Source organism: Setaria italica, chromosome III, assembly GCF_000263155.2.
Source record: "Setaria italica strain Yugu1 chromosome III, Setaria_italica_v2.0, whole genome shotgun sequence".
NCBI lineage: Eukaryota > Viridiplantae > Streptophyta > Magnoliopsida > Poales > Poaceae > Setaria > Setaria italica.
Window position 1 is genome coordinate 28,787,387 of NC_028452.1, and position 22,007 is coordinate 28,809,393.

The window sequence follows — 22,007 nt, forward strand, 5'->3', positions numbered from 1 at the left end:
CGAGTAGAGTCTTCGAGACTTCATGTTCTGGAGCCTACCATCGCAACCTCTCCATGTTGTTTGGGTGTTGTGCTCCGAAGACTCGAAACTTGCAAACTTGTTATTACAAGCTGTCGCTAGACAACTTTGTCTAGGTAAAGATTTGTGCGTGCAGGCTTGCTTTTGCGCAAGTTGCTGCTATCTAACAAGTTGAATAACCCGAAAGATAAGTGTGCGAACTTGTGGGTACAAGTTGCGAGTTGGCAGAGACTAGTCTTGTGCAACAAGAAATTACTTTGCTTTATTTAAATTGTAACTGTACAGCTATGGCCGATGGTCAGTTTACATAAGTATGTAGATTATGGGTAGAATCGATACAAGTGTTCAATGTTCCACGAGTTGTCGACTTCTTCGCTAGTGAGAGTTGTATTAAACACGATAAACTAGCTTTGTATTAGGCAAATCATGATATCGAACTTAATCGAGAAAGTTTTGATATGGAAAACAACACAGAAGTCGATAATGACAGGACTTACAAGCTCGTTGGAGATTACGCTAGCCCTGCTTACTTGAATGAACTCGCCGAAAACTATTCTAAAACTACTCCTAGGATTTCGTGGCGCTGGGCTAGAAAAAGGTTGTATATTTAGATCCTATGCCACAAAGAAGTCCTAACGGTCATAACTCATGATCCATTACAATTTATTTTAAAAATATTTAAAAATAAATCTCCACGTTTTCCCTTATTTTGCGGAGACATCCGTACTTGTCTCAAATAGTTTAGCTTCCATCAACATTCGAAGTCCTATACTTAGTTATTGATCCTGGTCAAAATCTGGTGTCAACAATATTGCAACTTATATTTTGCAAATTGAATTAACATCAACCATCAAAAAGTTTAAAAATATCAATAAATTCACTTGAAATTTCTCTTATTTTACATGTGGGTGAAACTTTAACAGTGTTTTGAATCCAAAAATTTGATAAAACTTGATCAAACATTTGCATTCGGCTACATAGATTTTATTACCACCATCCTAATATCTAGTACTACCATTTATTCATAATTTAGGCTAATTTTAATGGAAAGTTTTATAGAAGTTTCATTTGCATTAAAATCCATACCACTTCAGCAATTTTGCTAACATACGTTCACGAGACGAGAGAAGAATTGACACACAACATGCACAGTTAGAGCATCTTCAGCAGTGCACGAGATTAATGTGTAAGGGGTGTTTGTTTCTTTAGTCCCTCCTAAAATTTCTGTCACATCGAATGTTTAGATACTAATTAGGAGTATTAAATATAGACTAATTACAAAACCAATTGCACATATGGAGACTAATTTGCGAGACGAATCTATTAAGCCTAATTAGTTCATGATTTGACAATGTGATGCTACAGTAAACATGTGCTAATGATGGATTAATTAGGCTTAATGGATTCGTCTCGTGAATTAGCCTCCATCTGTGTAATTAGTTTTATAATTAGCTCATATTTAATCCTCCTAATTAGCCTCCAAATATTTGATGTGATATAAATTTTAGGAGCTCCTAAAGATCCAAACACCCCTAAGTTCTAAATCTGAGTAACTGTGCAACGAGATCAGACGTTGGAAAGTTGACAGGAAACAGTCGAACGGGATTTGCGCAGGAACGCGTTCATACGGAGCCAGTTCTCAGACTAAAAAGAAAAATCCCGACAATAAAAGGGAAAAAGGCAAAAGAATCAGACAGGCAGCAGTCCAAAGGTCACGCCTCCGCCCCCCCACCCCCAACCAAATCTTCACCTGCTCTGCAGATCGCCGGCGATCTACTCGCTAGCCGCCTCCGATAACCGCTGGCGCCAGGCAGCACCCGCCTGCTCCTCTTACGGGAGCCCAGGGAACAGCACAGCGCCGTGGAAATCTGTAGCAGCGGCGGTGGGACGAAGCGAGAGAAGAGGGGATGACTAGCCTGTCGATCACGGTGATGACGCTGAACCTGCACGAAGGGGAGCAGCCGAGCGAGAGCCCCAACACCTGGGAGAAGCGACGGGACATCTGCGTCAGCGTCATCACCAGCTACTCCCCCACCATCCTCTGCACACAGCAAGGTGAGCGGTGATGATACACGCGATTCAGCTAAAGGAACTTGGGAACATGGGCTATCGCATCTCTTGTATTCAACTGATTTGGTTCAGAAGCACAACTAGATGCCGATTTGATGCATTTTCTTGTTAGAAATAAGTAGTGCTGCTGCAGACTAGGGATGGAACTGATTAACTGAACTTGATCCTTCCTATTAATATATAAGCCGGCATTGTGGGATCTTTGAATTTTTTTTTGACTGAACATGATGACAGTCTGAGCTAGGTTTTTCCTTTCCTTTTTTCCCCATTTGGCCAAGAGGTGTGGTGCTTGGATTGGGCAATGCTAGCAGTTGTTTGGCCCTATTGGTGGGATTTTAGTTCTTCAATGCAAGCTCCATTCCTGCATGCTTTTCTAATTTTGGCTGAAAATAGCGGGTTTGGCATGCAGGCTTGAGATGGCAGTTGGACTACCTACAACAGTGCTTGCCTGGTAAAATTTGTGCACTTCAGTGTTATCAGCTCTTCTTGTACGTTAACTTGATTTCTGTTTGATGATAGTAATGCACTTTATGCATAATATAACTTCGATAGTTCGATTATCATAGTACTCGTGTTATCTTTGTTTTCAGAAAGTCTTCCTATTTTTTTTCAAGCTATGAGCGATAAACTATCACAAGAAAAAAAAAGTGGGCTAAATGTCTCCCTGGATTGATTTATAGAAACGAATATATCTTAGTAGTCCCTGATATCAACCTTTTAGCTCTATTTATAACCTGTGGAATCTACAACGAATTCATCAACCAACTATATAGCAATAACTAATCGATCAAATTGTTAGTAAATGTCACTTAATCTGTGGTACATTGTTTAAAATTAAGGTAGTAGGCATGCAGGTTCTCAACAAAACCAAATTTGTAGTTCAGAAAAAATGACGGTCACACAATGTTTCAAAGGCCTTATGGCTCTTTGTTTCTACTATGGGCCCCAGAAGCATAGGGGGATTTTACTCGTTGGTATCAATTAAGTGATCTGTGGACCTTTGTCGCTCTCCATGGGGCTTTTGCACTAATAGGTTTCATGTTACGTCAATTTGAACTTGCTTGGTCTGTTCAATTGCCACCTTATAATGCAATTTCATGCTCTGGTCCAGTCGCACTGTGTCTTCTCCATTATAGAGGAACCTAAAAACTTACTGTGAACCATATAGAGCTTGCGTGGAACAAGGACCAAGTATAAATAGGCTGCCATCAGTTAAAACAGTTACACACAAACGAGTATTTGAATAACATGAGTACATAATTCTTGATGTCTAGTATGACTAGTAGCGCTGCATTGGCTATCGACTACCAATTTATAAGTTATAATTACAGAAATGGCAACTAGTCTCAAGCAAGTTGGCCTAGGATAAATATGAAACCTAAGAAGATGCACTAAAAAAGAGTTTAATAATTGGAAAAGGAGGATTACGTTTCAGGCATTTGGATTGCTCATCGGCATGTACAAAATCCTTTGGAGTACCCAAGGGTACCTTATGAATAGTCAGTTAGGCACAATCCTTGGTATCCAAATCTGTATAAGTACTTTTCCCTGCCCACAATCTATTGTTGCACACAAAAAAGAGTCATGTGTTCTCTCTGATCTATAAACAAGAAGTCCAGTTTACACCCTGTTCAACACAGATATGAGTTTCTGAGGTATACAATGTTCCCTGATCAATATGTGTCGAGAAGTCGAATGACTAAGCCTTTGCACTCATCTAGGTTATGAACAGTTTGGCATCTCAAGAAAAGGCTCACAGGACACCGCTGATGAATACTGCACAATATTTTATGAAAAAGAGAAGGTTTGCCATTTCTGCCTAATCATTTCTGTACAGTACTTGTTAATTATCTCATTCACTTCAAAACATATCCATCTTGCTTTTATTATTATGATGTTGAAGTAAATAATAATTTATACACCTAGATGAGCTGAACTTCCATGCATTTGTTGAAGGTGGAGCTTACTGAAGGTGGCACATTTTGGTTATCAGAATCACCATCAGTGCCAGGAAGCATTTCATGGGGAGCAACTGCACCCTGCATTGCAACATGGGCAATATCCTTTGGTGTGATGCTCTTCTTGTGCTTCAACGTTCTATCATTTTCTTAGTATCTTGGTTATAATGAAGAGTGTCTGTTGCCTTAACATGATGTACACACATTTCAACTCAAAAGAGTAGAACCACCTGGATTCAGCTTCCAGATCGTAAATACAAATCTTGATGAAGTTAGCCCTCGTGCTCGACGAAGAAGTGCGTTGCTTACATGGCAACATATAGCATCCTTGCCTCCCAATTTGCCTGTTATCTATTGTGGAGGCTTCAACACGCAGAAGGAATCTATGACCGGGCGGTTTTTGCTTGGCAGATCCAGGTAATAGCTTGGTGGAGGATTATAAATTTTGTCCAAGTTAGCATGTCATTTCCCATATAATCACAGCATATGTGGTCTGCAATCAATTTTGTCGAAGTTAACATGCCACCAGCACAAGCACAACCTTCTACCTGTAGTTAACAATTGCGCCACTAGCTTGCAATAAAATTTTGCATCAGATCCACCACTGACTTTTAGCTTCCTGTGTACATACCATTGAGATTTAGTGCACCTCTTTTATGGTATTTTTTTAACACTTTTTAAAAATGGACAAAATGCACTTTTTGAAAAGATTTACACCTTTTTGTTTCTGAAGTCCAAGGTACATGATATTGTAAGCATTTGAAACTTAAGAAATAATGTTCCTTTTTAAATATGAGAACTTACATAGTTTGAAAATTTTTGCATGGAGTGCATTGACTCTTTTGGAAAATGCATCTTTGATAATTACTTTTTCTAAGTACTTCTCATTAGAAGTTACTGAGAATCTAACCATTCGAATGGTATTTTCATAATAAACTTATATCCTTTTTATGTGTTCAATCTGACTACTTCAATATATATCTGTGGTCAAAGTTTTATAAACATTGATGGCACTCATTTTCAAAAGATAACTATTTGGCAACGGAGTATTAATGTTTCTACAGAGGTGCCTCTGATTATTGTTTGCTAATATTATGTTTCTTTAGTATATATGTATCTGTGTTTCAGTGAATTTACTGGGCAATTTCCTTCATTGTGTTTTTTGACACAGTCCTTTGTGGTGTCAATAATACAGAGAACATGGTGTTGTGGGTGATATGCGAGATGCTTGGCCAAATGCTCGGGTGCGAAAAAATGTTTCATTAATACACACATATCATGGATTTAAAGGTGCCCCCTGATGCTTCATTTTAGGTCCTTTTTTGCAGTTCCCGTTGTACCATTATGTGGATCACTGCACAATTAGATGGCAGAAAGAATGTCACGTTAAATAAATATTACTCTGCTTACACATTACTTCAAATTTTCAGCAACTTTTTATTTTGGAAAATTCACATTTATCATCCAAAAATGAAACCAGGAATTGAAAGGAAAATGACTTGGTTTATTCAATTTCATATTGAGATACATCAAGTTTTTGTCGTGTAGCCTTTATCTAATCACCTTTCTAAAACAGTTCAATGTTTCACTATTCTGCATTATTTTTTATCTGTGTAATGATTTTTTGTGCTAATTATGCTCCATGGATGTATTGATATTTGTTCATTACATCTACTTATCTTGTTAATTATACCTGCCATTTTTCCTATTTGCTCATCCTAGTATGTGTTTTTAGCAATCTTATCAAACAAATATTTTGTTGCAGGGGAGAAACAAGGCGCGGTAGAATTTCTCAAATTAATATTTAGAGCTCTTTGCTTGTGCTGGGATCGACAGACACAGGACTTGCATATTGACTGGATCCTATTTAGAGGGCGCCCACTCGTACCAGCACTTTGTGAGGTCATAAATGATAACATAGACGGTGTTTATCCATCCTCACACTTTCCCATTTTTGCTGAGTTTTTGCTTCCACGCTCAGTTCGTTTAGCTGAGACAGCTTCATAGTTGTTGGTATGTTCTTGTTATGAGATTTTGTTTGTTGTTCTTATTTCCCATCCTTATTTCCATTATGCAACAACAGCCCTTGAGCCCATCTCCGGGTTTCTTTTGTCATGCCATTCAACAAAACAAGACCATTAACATGTGCAGCCCTTGTCATGAGGCTTGTTCCAGGCAATGGAGTTATTCTGTTACCTCTGCTTGCTATCTTTTTTTGGTTCACATATTCTTTATACCGTTCTTGAGATTTTCATGTATATAACTGTATCTTTACATGTTCTCTATGACAATGGTGAGATCTTGAAGTAAATTCACTGATGTAATGAAAAAAAATCAAGGTTTTCACTTTGCACTCTACTACATTTGTGGTCCTGCAATATTATCAAAGTTCTGACCTTGGTAAATAATTTCACCGTTTGCAAGTTGTTGTGTATTAAATCTAAGATTCAAACTTGACAGTAATTTCTTGCTATTGGATAACCGTGATGTTTGAATTATGATGTTTGTCATGTCCTTAACAAAACCATACTTAAAACTCATGCAGCATAGTCGTAAGCTCCCCATTTGAGGGAGACATCAACAATGAGTGTTCAAATCTTGGTGGCACCAAAAAACAAAAACAAAATAATGGCAGCATCTGTACTTGATTTGTGCTCCCTTAGAGCAGCCACAGTGCCCCGTACAACATCGATGCTCCAAAACATCACATCACCACCGCTGCCTCGTCTCTTTCTTTTGCCACAGTGTCCGCATGGATCAAGTAGGGCCCCTTAGAAATTTTAAAGAAGCAAAAATAAATCTTTCCTTCCCAAGCAAGGGAACAGCAGACAGCCAGTGATGGATAATATATTTTAGTCATTGAGTATTGAGGTAGGGGTGTTTGGATCTTTAGAACCTCCTAAAATTTATATCACATCGAATATTTGAAGGCTAATTAGGAGGAGTAAATATGAGCTAATTATAAAACTAATTACATAGATGGAGGCTAATTCACGAGACGAATCTATTAAGCCTAATTAATCCATCATTAGCACATGTTTACTGTAGCATCACATTGTCAAATCATGAACTAATTAGGCTTAATAGATTCATCTCGCAAATTAGTCTCCATCTGTGCAATTGGTTTTGTAATTAGTCTATATTTAATACTCCTAATTAGTATCTAAACATTCGATGTGACAGAAATTTTAGGAGGGATTAAGGCCTAGTTTGGTTCCCTGACTTATTTTTAAGCACCCGTCACATCGAATGTTTAGATACTAATTAGTAAATATGAGCTAATTATAAAACTAATTACATAGATGGAGGCTAATTCACGAGACGAATCTATTAAGCCTAATTAATCCATCATTAGCACATGTTTACTGTAGCATCACATTGTCAAATCATGAACTAATTAGGCTTAATAGATTCATCTCGCCGTTTAGCCTTCACTTATGTAATGAGTTTTGTAAATAGTCTAAGTTTAATACTCCTAATTAGTATCTAAACATTCGATGTGACACGTGCTAAAAATAAGCAAAGGGAACAAACACCCCCTAGAGGAACAAACACCCCCAGTGCTTGCTTTTTTCATTCGGGCATCGCATGCTGCAGTGTACAAACCAATGTTCCAACAGGAGAGAGAAGAACGAAGCATCGGTCTGAGGCCACAATACCGCTGCTCTCGGTCTGAGGCCACAATGCCGCTGCTCTTACTAGGGGATAGTTAGCTGGGTCGTAGTCGACCTAGGTTATGGTGTACAGTAGCCTCTTAGGAAGTTAGGGTGAAGTTTTAAATAATTTTTTCTCTCCTTCCAACTCTCACTATCAAAATTGTTCACTTTTCAACTATAAAGATATGCAAATTATAATTTATTCAATATATAAAATATATATTAGTTGTCGAAATTTTATGTGAGTGAAAAATTTAAGATACTCTACTACTTTATATAAAATATATAACAAATATATTAGCTTTGAGTATGTTTGAAATTTTTGAAGTTCTGTTCAAAATTTTAAAGCAAAACTGCACCAAACTTGCTGCCCATCCACGCCACGCGAATGCACGTGCGCCCGAAGCACGATCACCCCACGCAACGCACGCGACGTCTCCACGCGGCACTGCTTGCTTGGCGCAGCACCGTCAGCTAGTCACCGCCGGTGACAAGACGAGTCAACCCCGACGCTTGCCCAACCCGCGCGCACGCTGATCTCCCCTTCCGCACGGCAAGATCGCCTCCAGCCAACCCCGGCCCGCACGTCTGCACGCGCCCACCACCAAGGCCACCATGTTGTAGCCTGCCCGTGGCCAACACCACCCGGCCACTCACCGCTAGCGATGTGACCACACACGCATGTGCTTTTCCCAGTCCCCGCGCACGACAAACCAGCTCCGCCACGCCACATTCCCGCCTACCCAGTAGCGCGCCACTCGCCCACGCGCGCCCATGCCACCAGCAGCCAACCGCTGCGCTAGCCGTGTCTGCACTGCTCCCCGGCTGCCTCCGTGCTCCCCTATTGCACGCCCAGCTTCACCCGGTGTCCTGATCCCATCCTCGCCCTCCTGTTGCTATAAAAGGGGCCCTCGCCCGCTTGCCAGTGCTGCCCCACCATTTCTCCCCCACGTCAAAGCTCTGTTGCTTCGCCATCGCCACCTCCCCATGGAGCCCTCCCCTCCGAGCACTCCTGCCAGCACCTATGCCCTCTAGAGCCCTCTCCGCCCCCCGCTCCACCTCTCCGAGTATCTCCCCGGCTAGCTGTGGCGGAACCACCTCGGATTAGCTTGATTAATCAGAGTTTAGCCGCCTAACATGCGACACTCCTGATTAACTCGAGCTAACACGAAGCGCCGTCGGACTTCATCCGATTTAACCACTTTCAACAGGATCGAGTTCAGCAAACCCTGTTAGAGGTATGCCCTAGAGGCAATCATAGAGATGATGATATTCCATTTGTATCCATGATTTGTATATTGTGTTCATTGAATATCCATTAAAGGCTACTTGAATTGATTTGCAATTATGTGAATTGTATGTGAAACTCTTTACTTGTATGGTTATTCTAAAGTTGTCCCTAGTCGGAGTTCATGTGAGGACACACATGAATATTAGACTAGCGCATGTATTAGTTGATGACTATGTTTCACAAGTCGCCAACAAGGGAGGGGTCGGAAACTGCAACTTCACCTGAAAAACAGGAGCCACAACAAGGCTGAGCTACTAAGCTCAACAAGACTTAACTGGGGAGGAGCCAACTACTCTTCCAACTAGACATGCAAGGCTTCTTGGCTGAGGGGTTTGTTTTGCCAAAGCACTAAGTAACCTATTTTCAAGTTTTAGCTCCGGTTCTAGATTTACTTACCAGTCTAGGTTGTGCAACCTATTCTAAGCAAACATCGAGTCAAACAAGTGTGTAGATAAAAACAACAACATTGCCATCATCAGATTCCTTATTTACTCAGGGTGACATAGCGATCAAGTAATCTCAAACTGTGAGAGGCAGACGAATCGATTCGAGTTCTTTAACCATGCATGGTGAACCTAGCCCCACGACATCCGCGCACCCGGGGGTCGCTTCCTGTGTCGGCCTTCCCCATCGATCCCCTAACCCGTGTCGGGCCCATTTCCTTTGGTGCAAGGTTCCACAGACCCGGTCTCTGTCGTTCTGTGACCACGCTTTGCCACCACGTGCGACAACCAGCAGGGGAAACTCCGTTCCAAGAACAATGGGGCGACCGCTCACGTCTAGGTTCAATCAGGTACTAGGCTTCCTCATCCCATACTAAGTATGAGGCTAGTACTTTCAAACACTTGATCACGAACACCACCACTGTCGGGCCTTAGCAAGTTTTCATAGACAGACGGGGCGACCATCCGACCACCAAAGTGTTACCAACCCTGCCCCGTCCATCGTCCTTATAGTTGTAACAGGAGAGTAAACATACAACTCCTACAAACAAAGAGGGCGGAAACTGCTCGACTTCGGGGGCGGCTTCGACTTTCGCGGGCAGGAACTCGGCTACAGCTTCTTCTTCGGGCGCCGGGTGCAGCTCGTAGAAGCCGTCAGTGAGATGCAGCTCTACACGAATGCAATGCAAGGGTTAGCTTAACCGTTTTGATTGACAGCAACACTGGCTCTCCTGAGCCCAGAAACTTGCGACAAAGAGCAGGAGGTGGAGGCTGTTTGAGAGAGCTGATGATGATCAACAGGTAAGGGTAGGAAGAGAACTAGTGGTCTGATCCTTGAACTAGAGGATGTGATAACTGGGATCCTCAGACGTAGGCGCTGAAGGGTTCCCACGTTTTACACATACACCCTCGAGTTGAAGAAAAAGATCACAGCCAAGCCCTCGGGCGAGGCGGACAAGGGTCGGCGAACAGACAGGGTCGGACGAGACGGAACTGGGGTCGGGCGGATAGGAGGGGTCGGGCGAAGCGGACTTAGGGTCGACACTCACCTTCTTCCTGAAAGGAAAGCTTGGGGTCGGGAAGAGGCAGACTTGGGCGCGGAACTAAAGCTTTGAGCAGGGACTAAGGTTGGCGATACTCCGGCGGCGGCGCTTCTTGCGGATCACAAGAGAGCTCTACGCAGCACAAGGGAGCAAGCTGCGGGTGACTTGGAGGAACTGAGAAGGAACTGGGAGAAGAACTCCTCAAGACTGGGCGGATGGCGCTGGGAGCTTGATCAGGGAGCTAGAGGAAACTAAGGGCAACAAAGGCGGAGGGAAACTCCGGCGACGGGGGCATTCCTTTTATAGCTGCTGGAGCAGAGGAACGGAAACGTCGCGGAGAGAGAGAAGGGAAGCGGCGCGAAGGCCGGGGAGAAGCAATGGAGTGCTCTGCCGTGGCGGCGATTGAGCAAACCGGACGGTGCTGCAGAACTCCGGGGGGTGACGCCAGCGATCATTGCGCTACTCCGTCAGGGCGGCGTAGGCGCGGGTAGACCGGTGGTTGGGATTTGGCGGAGAGCGGGCGTCGTCGTGCGGGAGAAGTGATAGAAGCGACCGGTTAAACGGCGCTAGAATCAAGGGCGCACAGGTGGGAGAACAAGCGGACGCGGCGCGAGGGAGAGCGCGGAACAACAGATTGTCGGGCGGCTTCTGACAGAGCGGGAAAGGAACTGTCGCGGCCGCGGTCGGGGTTGGCGGTGGCGTCGGAGAAGACGAGCCACGCGGCAGGAAAGCTCTGGGGCGGCCATGCAACTCGAGTGCAGCTGATGCGGGGGATCTGGAAAAAGATCTCACGGGTCCACCGGGGAAAAAGATCGGAGCGGCGCGAGGGAGAGCGCAGGATCCGACGGAGGGCTGACTTCTGACAGAGCGGGAAAGGAACTGTCGCGGCCGCGGTCGGGGTTGGCGGTGGCGTCGGAGAAGACGAGCCACGCGGCAGGAAAGCTCTGGGGCGGCCATGCAACTCGAGTGCAGCTGATGCGGGGGATCTGGAAAAAGATCTCACGGGTCCACCGGGGAAAAAGATCGGACGGGTGAGGAAGATTAGCAGGATCCGACGGAGGGCTGAACTCGCCAGGGTCGGGAAAAAGGAACGAACGGTAGGGGTCGGATCTCAGGGGTCGGAACTGGCGGAAGACTGAGCACTTCAGTGCGGTCAACAGAGCAACTGACTGAGGTTAAAGGCTGAGATCAACTTAACTGGGAAAGATTAGGGGTCGGTCATTACAGCCTACCCCTCTTAAAAAGAATCTCGTCCCGAGATTCAAGATCAAGGGTGTGCTGTTCTTACCTCCTTGATGAGATAGAAAACCTGGAAAACGCTTGTTCAGATATTCTTCCGTCTCCCATGTCGCTTCATCATCGGTGTGGTTTCTCCAGAGGATTTTGTACATCTTTACCATTTGGCGTCGGGTGTGCCTTTCCTTCTGGTCAAGAACTCGATCTGGGTACTCGGCGTAGGTCAGGTCGGGTTCTACTTGAAGCTGTTCTTGTTCTAGGATCTCTGCTGGAACTCGGACGCATTTCTTCAGCTGAGACACATGGAAAACATCATGTATGGCTGACAACTGCTCTGGGAGTTGGATCCGGTAGGCAACGGGTCCACATATCTCCAAAATCTCATAAGGGCCAACGTAACGGGGAGCTAACTTGCCCTTTATTCCAAACCGTTGCACTCCTTTGGTTGGGGAGACTCGAAGGTACACATGATCACCAAGGTCGAACTGTAGGGGTCTCCTCCTCTGGTCAGAGTAACTCTTTTGTCGCGATTGGGCAGCCTTGAGATTTGCCTGAATTACCTTCACTTGCTCCTCGGCTTCTATTACTAAGTCAGGGCCATAAACTTGTCTCTCTCCTGGTTGGGACCAGTTCAAGGGTGTCCTGCATCTTCGGCCGTACAGGGCCTCAAACGGTGCCATCTTTAAACTGGACTGGTAGCTGTTATTGTAGAAGAACTCTGCTAAGGGCAGGCACTTGTCCCAGTTTTTGTCATAGTGGATGACACAAGCTCTTAACATGTCTTCAAGGATCTGGTTGACTCTCTCGGTTTGGCCATCGGTTTGGGGATGGTATGTTGAGCTTCTAATGAGCTGGGTGCCCATGGATGCTTGTAATTGCTCCCAAAAACGGGCCACAAACTGGACTCCTCGATCAGAGACGATGGTCTTGGGTACACCATGTAGGGAAACGATACGGTCGAGGTACAACTCTGCATATTGCTTGACTGTGTAGGTGGTACGAACAGGAAAGAAATGTGCCGTCTTGGTCAGACGGTCCACTATAACCCAGATAGAATCATACCGTTGAGTTGTAAGGGGTAACCCAACTATGAAGTCCATGCTGATGTCTTCCCATTTCCAAGAGGGAATAGGTAGCGGCTGCAAGGTTCCTGCTACCTTCAAGTGACTGGCCTTGACACGTTGACAAGTGTCGCACTCCAAAACATAACGAGCTATCTTCGGTTTCATCCCACTCCACCAAAAGGTCTGACGGAGATCATGGTACATCTTGTTGCTGCCAGGGTGGATGGAGAACTTGGAAAGATGAGCTTCATCTAGGATTTGCTTCCTTAACTCGGGGTCGGCGGGCACTACTAGTCGATTTCCATAGTACACACCTCCCGTTTGGTCCTGCCGGAAAAGCTTATATCCCTCGTCTTTTACCAAGACCTTACTGATGATCCGTTGTACTTCTTCATCCTTAGCTTGTGCTGACCGAATCCGGTCCTCTAAAACTGAGTCAAGGATGAGGTGATCAAGGGTTCCATGGGGAACAATCTCTAGACTTAGTTTTCCCATCTCGTGACACAAAGTGTTGGTGAAGGTTGTCGACAACAAGCAGTTACAACGGGGTCTACGACTGAGGGCATCGGCCACCACATTGGCCTTGCCAGGATGATAGCGCACATCCAAGTCATAATCCTTTATCAACTCCAGCCATCTTCTCTGACGCATGTTGAGATCAGCTTGCGTGAAGATGTATTTGAGGCTCTTGTGGTCGGTATAGAGGTTGCAGTGAGCTCCCATTAAGTAGTGCCTCCATATCTTCAAAGCGTGGATCACTGCTGCCAGCTCAAGGTCATGTGTCGGGTAGTTCAGCTCATGAGGTCGCAACGCACGTGAGGCATAGGCAATGACTCGGTTGTCTTGCATAAGAACACACCCGAGTCCAGTGCCGGAGGCGTCACAGTATACGTCATACGGCCTAGAGGGGTCGGGTTGAGCCAAAACTGGGGCGGTGGTTAACAAGTGCTTCAGGGTTTTGAAAGCTTCTTTGCACTTGATGTCCCACACAAACTTGGCCTCTTTCTTCAACAACTCGGTCATCGGCTTAGCTATCTTGGAGAAATCCGGTATAAAATACCGATAGTAACCTGCCAGTCCGAGGAAACTCCGGATCTGGTGTACCGAGACAGGAGACTTCCATTCCATGACCTCTTGCACCTTACTGGAATCCACGGCAATACCGTCCTTGGAGATAGTGTGTCCCAAAAACTTGACACTATCCAACCAAAACTCACACTTGGAGAACTTTGCATAAAGTTGGTGATCTCTCAGTCGCTGGAGAACTATATGAAGATGGTTGGCATGCTCTTCCTTGTTCTTTGAGTACACTAAGATATCATCAATGAACACCACTACAAACTTGTCCAGCTCGGGCATAAACACCGAGTTCATAAGGTACATGAAGTAAGCGGGTGCATTGGTGAGTCCAAAGGACATGACTAGGTACTCATACAATCCATATCTGGTAGAGAAAGCTGTCTTGGGTACGTCGCAAGGTCAAATCTTGATTTGGTGATAACCAGAACGAAGATCGATCTTGGAGAACACTTTTGCTCCGGCTAACTGGTCGAACAAGACATCAATGCGGGGCAGTGGGTACTTATTCTTGACTGTTACCGCATTGAGGGGTCGGTAATCCACACACATCCGTAAACTGCCGTCTTTCTTCTTCACAAACAGGGCGGGGCATCCCCAAGATGACGTACTGGGTCGAATGAAGCCCTTTTCCAACAGATCATGCAACTGGGTCTTCAACACTGCTAACTCAGCGGGTGGCATCCGATAGGGTCTCTTAGATATCGGAGCTGTACCAGGAATCAACTCTATGGAAAACTCCACTTCTCTGTCAGGTGGCATGCCTGGCAAGTCTTCTGGAAACACATCTGGGTACTCACAGATAACAGGGAGGTCTTCTAAACGGGTTCCCAAGAGAGAAAAGGCACAAGGGGTCAAAGACTCAGGATGGGTCAAGGATAGGGTAGCACTGCCATGAGAGGGTGAGCTGAAGAAAAGAGATCGGGCTGAGGTATCTAAAACAACACGGTGTTGGGCCATCCAATCCATGCCAAGGATGACGTCTAGGCCTTCGAGGTCAAGGATGATAAGGTTTTCCTTGAAGAGGGTGGGGCCTAGCTGGAGAGGTACAAGAATAACGACCTGATCCGACGTTATCCTTCCTCCAGGAGTGGCGATCACATAGGGTTCCTTAGTGTGACCTACACTTAGCCCACATCTTTCCCTTGCCTTACTCCCGATAAAGCTATGGGAAGCTCTCGAGTCAAACAACACCACAACAGCCTGATTTAAAACAAGAAAAGTACCCGTCATTACTGACGCACCTTCGGGAAGTTCGGTCAAGCTGGTGTAGTTGAGTCGGCCTTGTCGGACTTGCACCTTGGGCCTTCTTCCTCTGGCTGCCACGGGGTTCTGGCCTTGCTGCTGAGTCTTGCTCCTGGGGCAGTCCCTTGCAAAATGTCCCTCATTGCCGCAGGTGAAACATCTGTTACTGGCTGCCGGACGAGGTGGCGTTGGCAGGGTCGGCCGGGGTACTTGCGGTTGGAAGCCTGGGGAACTAGGCATTGTTGCCGGCGGGGGTCGGGCGATCCATTTCCCTGACTGTTGGGGTCGGCCAGGGGCTTGTGGAGGGATCATCCGAAACCTTCGGGCTGGCGGGCTCGGAAGAGCCACAGAGGCTTTCCTCTTCTGGTCGGCCTTGAGAGCTTGCATGCAATCCTCCTGGGAGATGGCCAGATTGACCAACTCATTATAGGTGTCCACCCGGATAGGGTTCAGCCTTTCCCTGAGCTCCAAGCTCAGTCCTCGGCGGAATCTGTCCCGCTTCTTCTCATCCGTGTCCGCGTGATATCCCGCATAACGGCATAGGTCATTGAACGCCTGGGCGTAGTGCAGCACATCCCGAGTTCCCTGGGTGAGGGCTAGAAACTCGTTGAGCTTGCACTCCAGGAGACCTTCAGGAATGTGATGCGCTTTAAACGCCGTCTTAAACTCGTTCCAACTGACTACATGGTCAGCAGGTAGCATGGCATGGTAGTGGTCCCACCAAAGCCGTGCGGAACCACGCAGCTGCTGGGCCGCGAACCGCGCCTTGTTGTTGTCAGGGCATGGAGCGGTAAGGAGCTCGAACTTGGATTCGATCGTACGAACCCATGCATCAGCGTCGAGCGGTTCTTGGGTCTTTTGGAACAATGGGGGCTGTGTCCCCAGAAAGTCCTCATATCTTGCGATATGCTGCTGCTGCTGTGCTCTACCACCATGTGGCTGCTGCTGTCCTTGCACCAGATGTCTGAGCAGCTCGGTTTGAGTTGCTAGGATTGCCTCCAATGGCGATGGTGGCGGGGGCGGGGGAAGATCTTGTTGCTGATAACTGCCACTGGGCATAGTTCCAGACCTCGTGCGGTGCGCCATCTGCAAGAGTGAACGCCCCATCAGTCTCATAACCTTAGGTGTACTCCAGCAATTGGGAACGTATGAATTAAGTCCTTCAATGCGACTCTTGTCAATGGTGCATCACACGTCCTCACAGAGGAAGCACATTCCTCCCATTTCATCACCGATAGCCCCTACTTGCCCTGGTACTCCACCTCAGGTAACCACACCACATACAGACTCCTAGGGTCGGGTCCACTCGATCCAAGGGGTCGGATACGGTCCGTACTCACAGAGGGTCGGACAAGGCGGTAACTGTCTTAAGGGTCGGCGCACTTTAGCTCGCAAACTAGGGTCGGCCAACTGAACAGGCTCCCCGAAAACAACACAGGGTCACGGCACCACTTACTTAACCTTAGCATCCACATCATTCGGAAGGATAAAACTATGCACTGCATGGGTTGACTTTATACACAACGACGTTTCAACACAGGGAGTACTCAACTTCAAGGCTAACCTATTACAACTTTCCAAAACTAGGCTGCCGAGGAGTACAGCAAAAGAAAGAAGGTTCCCTGAGAACCCTTAAGCTACCACTGGACACTATGAGTCGGAGAAGGGGCGCCATCCTCTTCTATGTCCATGCTGGACGCTCCCTCGTCTTCCTCAGGGTCCTCCTGAGCTTCAAGCTGCATGTTGAGGGCATGCATATCTTCAAGCTCAGCTTGGTGCTCCTCGAGGTGGGCATTGGCAACGGCCAACTCCATTTCCACCTCCATTTTCTCCTCGGAGAGCTCGATCATACCGTCCACAAGGTCGGCAACTTCTCCTTCCAGCTCGGAGATCCGGTCTTGCATGTCGTGGATCTGGATTCCACGTTGGATCAGCTGGTAGGTTTGGCCTACCAGGTCTCTTCTAGCTGCCTGGAGGTACCCGTGGGTGTCTGCAGCAGTCCGGGCAAAGAGAGTCATGGCCCTTCCTTGGAGCTCGATCAGCCGGTAGAAAGCAGCCATGCAACGGACGTTGGTGGAGATGGTGAGCGTGGCACAAGTAGTGGCCAACACCTCAAGGTTTTCGATGCGGTCCAGCCAGGCCGGGTCCAACCGACTCCTGACGGGAAAAAGACCGATCGGGTCCAGGGTGATCTCCACAGGGTGGAACTGACAGAACTGCGTGAGCAACTGGAGAGCGGCGGATTCCCACGTATCTTCCGGAGAAAGACCGTAGGCTATGATGCCTAGAGAGGGCCAGTCGGGCCGCGCAAAAGGGGGTGGCACCAGTGCTTGCACCTGGCACGTCTGGATGCCCTGCTCCACATACAGCCGCCCAGAATACAGGGGTGGGGACTGATACCCAAACCATCTCAACGTATCCCACAAGATCGCGGGAAACCCCTCGAAATGTAGGCATGTTGATTGGAAGGCACCGTTCGCTCCAAACACCACATGCCCGGGAGCAGCCATCTGGAACCAAGAAAACCGAAGCCACGTGAGATAACTCCGAAGATCAGAGGTCGGATCGAGAAGCAGAAGGGCTTAACCGAGAGCAACTAAGAGGAGCTAGAAATCCTTAGATCCAAAAGAACTCTGTCGGATAGGGTTGCTGTTGAGAAGAGAACATTACAGATTTTTGGTATGACGCATGCACGGCCTACCGTACTCTTAACCAAAAACAACTGCCCGAACCTTGGGTCTTACGTGGTCAGCGCCGGTGACAAGGCAACAATACGTCTCTCCCTATAGTAACTAGTCGGTTCTAGCAACGTCTTAACGAACGCGGTTAGCAACCTGCAGAAAACACACACACGAACCTTTCGTGCCAGCACCCGCGAAAGCGTTCCCAAACATTACCGTTCACTATAGGAACGGCACCCATGCGTTTAAGGCTGCATGGACAGCACTCAACCGTGGAAATAGGTTCCTTCCGAATAGAACCATATAACCCTTCGCATACTCGTGATGCGGCATCGGCACACGTATGACAAACGTGGCGAAACAACCGTGCCAATAGGTTCGTTGGAATCGAACCATATCAACCTTCGTATGGATCACATACGGAACCTGCGCACGTATAATAGACGTGGGCGAAAACAACCGCGAAGATAGGGTCCCTTGAATGGAGCTCCCTATCAACCCTCGCATGCTCGTGATGCGGAACTCGGCACACGTATAACAAACGTGGCGAAGTGCTGGAGGAGTTAGCAACATAACCAGATACTTATTTAGTCACCTAAAACAACCCCAAAATCCCCTAGGGCCTCTCGCACTAAGTCATCCTTAACGATCGTACGAGATTTTCGAAAGGTTCTTGCAACTTTTATTCTTTCAAAGAAGTGTTTAGGGCTTCATTGGGTTCTCTGATATGCTGAACTCGGCTCTGATACCAGCTGTGGCGGAACCACCTCGGATTAGCTTGATTAATCAGAGTTTAGCCGCCTAACATGCGACACTCCTGATTAACTCGAGCTAACACGAAGCGCCGTCGGACTTCATCCGATTTAACCACTTTCAACAGGATCGAGTTCAGCAAACCCACACAAAGGTGAGCGGTTACAGAGAATACAACAAGTCCACTGAGTTTAAACAGTCTTACTCAAGAGTTCGGTCATAAAATTTTAATCATCAGAGTTTTATAACAAAAGACAACAGAGAAAACACTAGCGGAAGACTTCGTCGGGGTCGGACGTCCGGGCGAGGCCAGCCAGAACATCACTGATTCCTCTCCTCGCCGTCCGAGGAGGGGTCCCACTCAACCGTCCAGCCTGGCGGAAGCTGGGGCGGCCAAGCGCCAACAAGGGAGGGGTCGGAAACTGCAACTTCACCTGAAAAATAGCAGCCACAACAAGGCTGAGCTACTAAGCTCAACAAGACTTAACCGGGGAGGAGCCAACTACTCTTCCAACTAGACATGCAAGGCTTCTTGGCTGAGGGGTTTGTTTTTCCAAAGCACTAAGTAACCTATTTTCAAGTTTTAGCTCCGGTTCTAGATTTACTTACCAGTCTAGGTTGTGCAACCTATTCTAAGCAAACATCGAGCCAAACAAGTGTGTAGATAAAAACAACAACATTGCCATCATCAGATTCCTTATTTACTCAGGGTGACATAGCGATCAAGTAATCTCAAACTGTGAGAGGCAGACGAATCGATTCGAGTTCTTTAACCATGCATGGTGAACCTAGCCCCACGACATCCGCGCACCCGGGGGTCGCTTCCTGTGTCGGCCTTCCCCATCGATCCCCTAACCCGTGTCGGGCCCATTTCCTTTGGTGCAAGGTTCCACAGACCCGGTCTCTGTCGTTCTGTGACCACGCTTTGCCACCACGTGCGACAACCAGCAGGGGAAACTCCGTTCCAAGAACAATGGGGCGACCGCTCACGTCTAGGTTCAATTAGGTACTAGGCTTCCTCATCCCATACTAAGTATGAGGCTAGTACTTTCAAACACTTGATCACGAACACCACCACTGTCGGGCCTTAGCAAGTTTTCATAGACAGACGGGGCGACCATCCGACCACCAAAGTGTTACCAACCCTGCCCCGTCCATCATCCTTATAGTTGTAACAGGAGAGTAAACATACAACTCCTACAACTCGCGAGTGACAGGAGATCACTCGGCTTTTACCGTCTCCTATTGAAGCAATGCAGCTACTCGGTCCAACAGCTAGTGCTCATATCAAGGGTTACTAAGTCATGCATCTAGGGTTTCACACAACTCCTATACGTAAATGCACAAACATGTTATAGAAGGCATGCGCAAGTCTGGTAAGACTCATAGGACTTTCATGCAACCGGGGCTTGCCTGCAAACAAAGAGGGCGGAAACTGCTCGACTTCGGGGGCGGCTTCGACTTCCGCGGGCAGGAACTCGGCTACAGCTTCTTCTTCGGGCGCCGGGTGCAGCTCGTAGAAGCCGTCAGTGAGATGCAGCTCTACACGAATGCAATGCAAGGGTTAGCTTAACCGTTTTGATTGACAGCAACACTGGCTCTCCTGAGCCCAGAAACTTGCGACAAAGAGCAGGAGGTGGAGGCTGTTTGAGAGAGCTGATGATGATCAACAGGTAAGGGTAGGAAGAGAACTAGTGGTCTGATCCTTGAACTAGAGGATGTGATAACTGGGATCCTCAGACGTAGGCACTGAAGGGTTCCCACGTTTTACACATACACCCTCGAGTTGAAGAAAAAGATCACAGCCAAGCCCTCGGGCGAGGCGGACAAGGGTCGGCGAACAGACAGGGTCGGACGAGACGGAACTGGGGTCGGGCGGATAGGAGGGGTCGGGCGAAGCGGACTTAGGGTCGGCACTCACCTTCTTCCTGAAAGGAAAGCTTGGGGTTGGGAAGAGGCAGACTTGGGCGCGGAACTAAAGCTTTGAGCAGGGACTAAGGTTGGAGATACTCCGGCGGCGGCGCTTCTTCCGGATCACAAGAGAGCTCTACGCAGCACAAGGGAGCAAGCTGCGGGTGACTTGGAGGAACTGAGAAGGAACTGGGAGAAGAACTCCTCAAGACTGGGCGGATGGCGCTGGGAGCTTGATCAGGGAGCTAGAGGAAACTAAGGGCAACAAAGGCGGAGGGAAACTCCGGCGACGGGGGCATTCCTTTTATAGCTGCTGGAGCAGAGGAACGGAAACGTCGCGGAGAGAGAGAAGGGAAGCGGCGTGAAGGCTGGGGAGAAGCAATGGAGTGCTCTGCCGTGGCGGCGATTGAGCAAACCGGACGGTGCTGCAGAACTCCGGGTGGTGACGCCAGCGATCATTGCGCTACTCCGTCAGGGCGGCGTAGGCGCGGGTAGACCGGTGGTTGGGATTTGGCGGAGAGCGGGCGTCGTCGTGCGGGAGAAGTGATAGAAGCGACCGGTTAAACGGCGCTAGAATCAAGGGCGCACAGGTGGGAGAACAAGCGGACGCGGCGCGAGGGAGAGCGCGGAACAACAGATTGTCGGGCGGCTTCTGACAGAGCGGGAAAGGAACTGTCGCGGCCGCGGTCGGGGTTGGCGGTGGGGGAATCGTCGTGTAGCGACGACCGGGCGGCGCAACTGCTGCTGGAAAGGACGGAAAAGACGGGCGACATCGGTCTCCGGGGCCGGGATCTGGTATCGTGATGATGGGCGCGGGGAGCGAGGATCTGCAGAAAGGGGTGCAGAGGGCTTCCGCTGCTATTGGGGAAAAGGGCGCGGGAACCCACTCGGTCGCCTGCCAGAGACAAAACTGAGCGGTGGCGTCGGAGAAGACGAGCCACGCGGCAGGAAAGCTCTGGGGCGGCCATGCAACTCGAGTGCGGCTGATGCGGGGGATCTGGAAAAAGATCTCACGGGTCCACCGGGGAAAAAGATCGGACGGGTGAGGAAGATTAGCAGGATCCGACGGAGGGCTGAACTCGCCAGGGTCGGGAAAAAGGAACGAACGGTAGGGGTCGGATCTCAGGGGTCGGAACTGGCGGAAGACTGAGCACTTCAGTGCGGTCAACAGAGCAACTGACTGAGGTTAAAGGCTGAGATCAACTTAACTGGGAAAGATTAGGGGTCGGTCATTACACTAGCTCCGCCACTACCGGCATCAGAGATGACAAGCCTCCACCATGCCCGAGAGCTCACCGCCAAGCGCCACCGCCGGCCATCCTCTGCCCATGACTCCCACAGGGCAGTGACCCTAGGTGAGCCCCTAGTCACGCACGTGCCCTTCACTCACCCCCTCCCCGCCGGTGCTCGCCGAAATCGAGCTCGTCGTGCCGCCGGCCGAGCCTGAGGGCCTCATTGCAAGGCCCCTTTTCTTTCCAAGGTCTAAGTCATAAAATGCAGGATGCAGTTGTGAATGTTTAAAAGTATCAAGGGCCTGGACATAAAACATGATTATGCTTTT

General features: G+C 47.8%; 1 protein-coding gene across 1 annotated transcript; it reads left to right on the forward strand.

Moving 5' to 3' along the window:
- The first annotated feature begins 1,686 nt into the window (after window positions 1–1,686).
- Window positions 1,687–6,392, forward strand: LOC101775377. The gene is made up of 7 exons (XM_004962430.4): window positions 1,687–2,073; window positions 2,498–2,539; window positions 3,810–3,892; window positions 4,045–4,146; window positions 4,249–4,463; window positions 5,242–5,336; window positions 5,812–6,392. The coding sequence occupies exons 1-7, from the start codon at window positions 1,926–1,928 to the stop codon at window positions 6,051–6,053; spliced, it is 927 nt and encodes a 308-aa protein (XP_004962487.1). The 5' UTR covers window positions 1,687–1,925; the 3' UTR covers window positions 6,054–6,392.
- The last annotated feature ends 15,615 nt before the right edge of the window (window positions 6,393–22,007 follow it).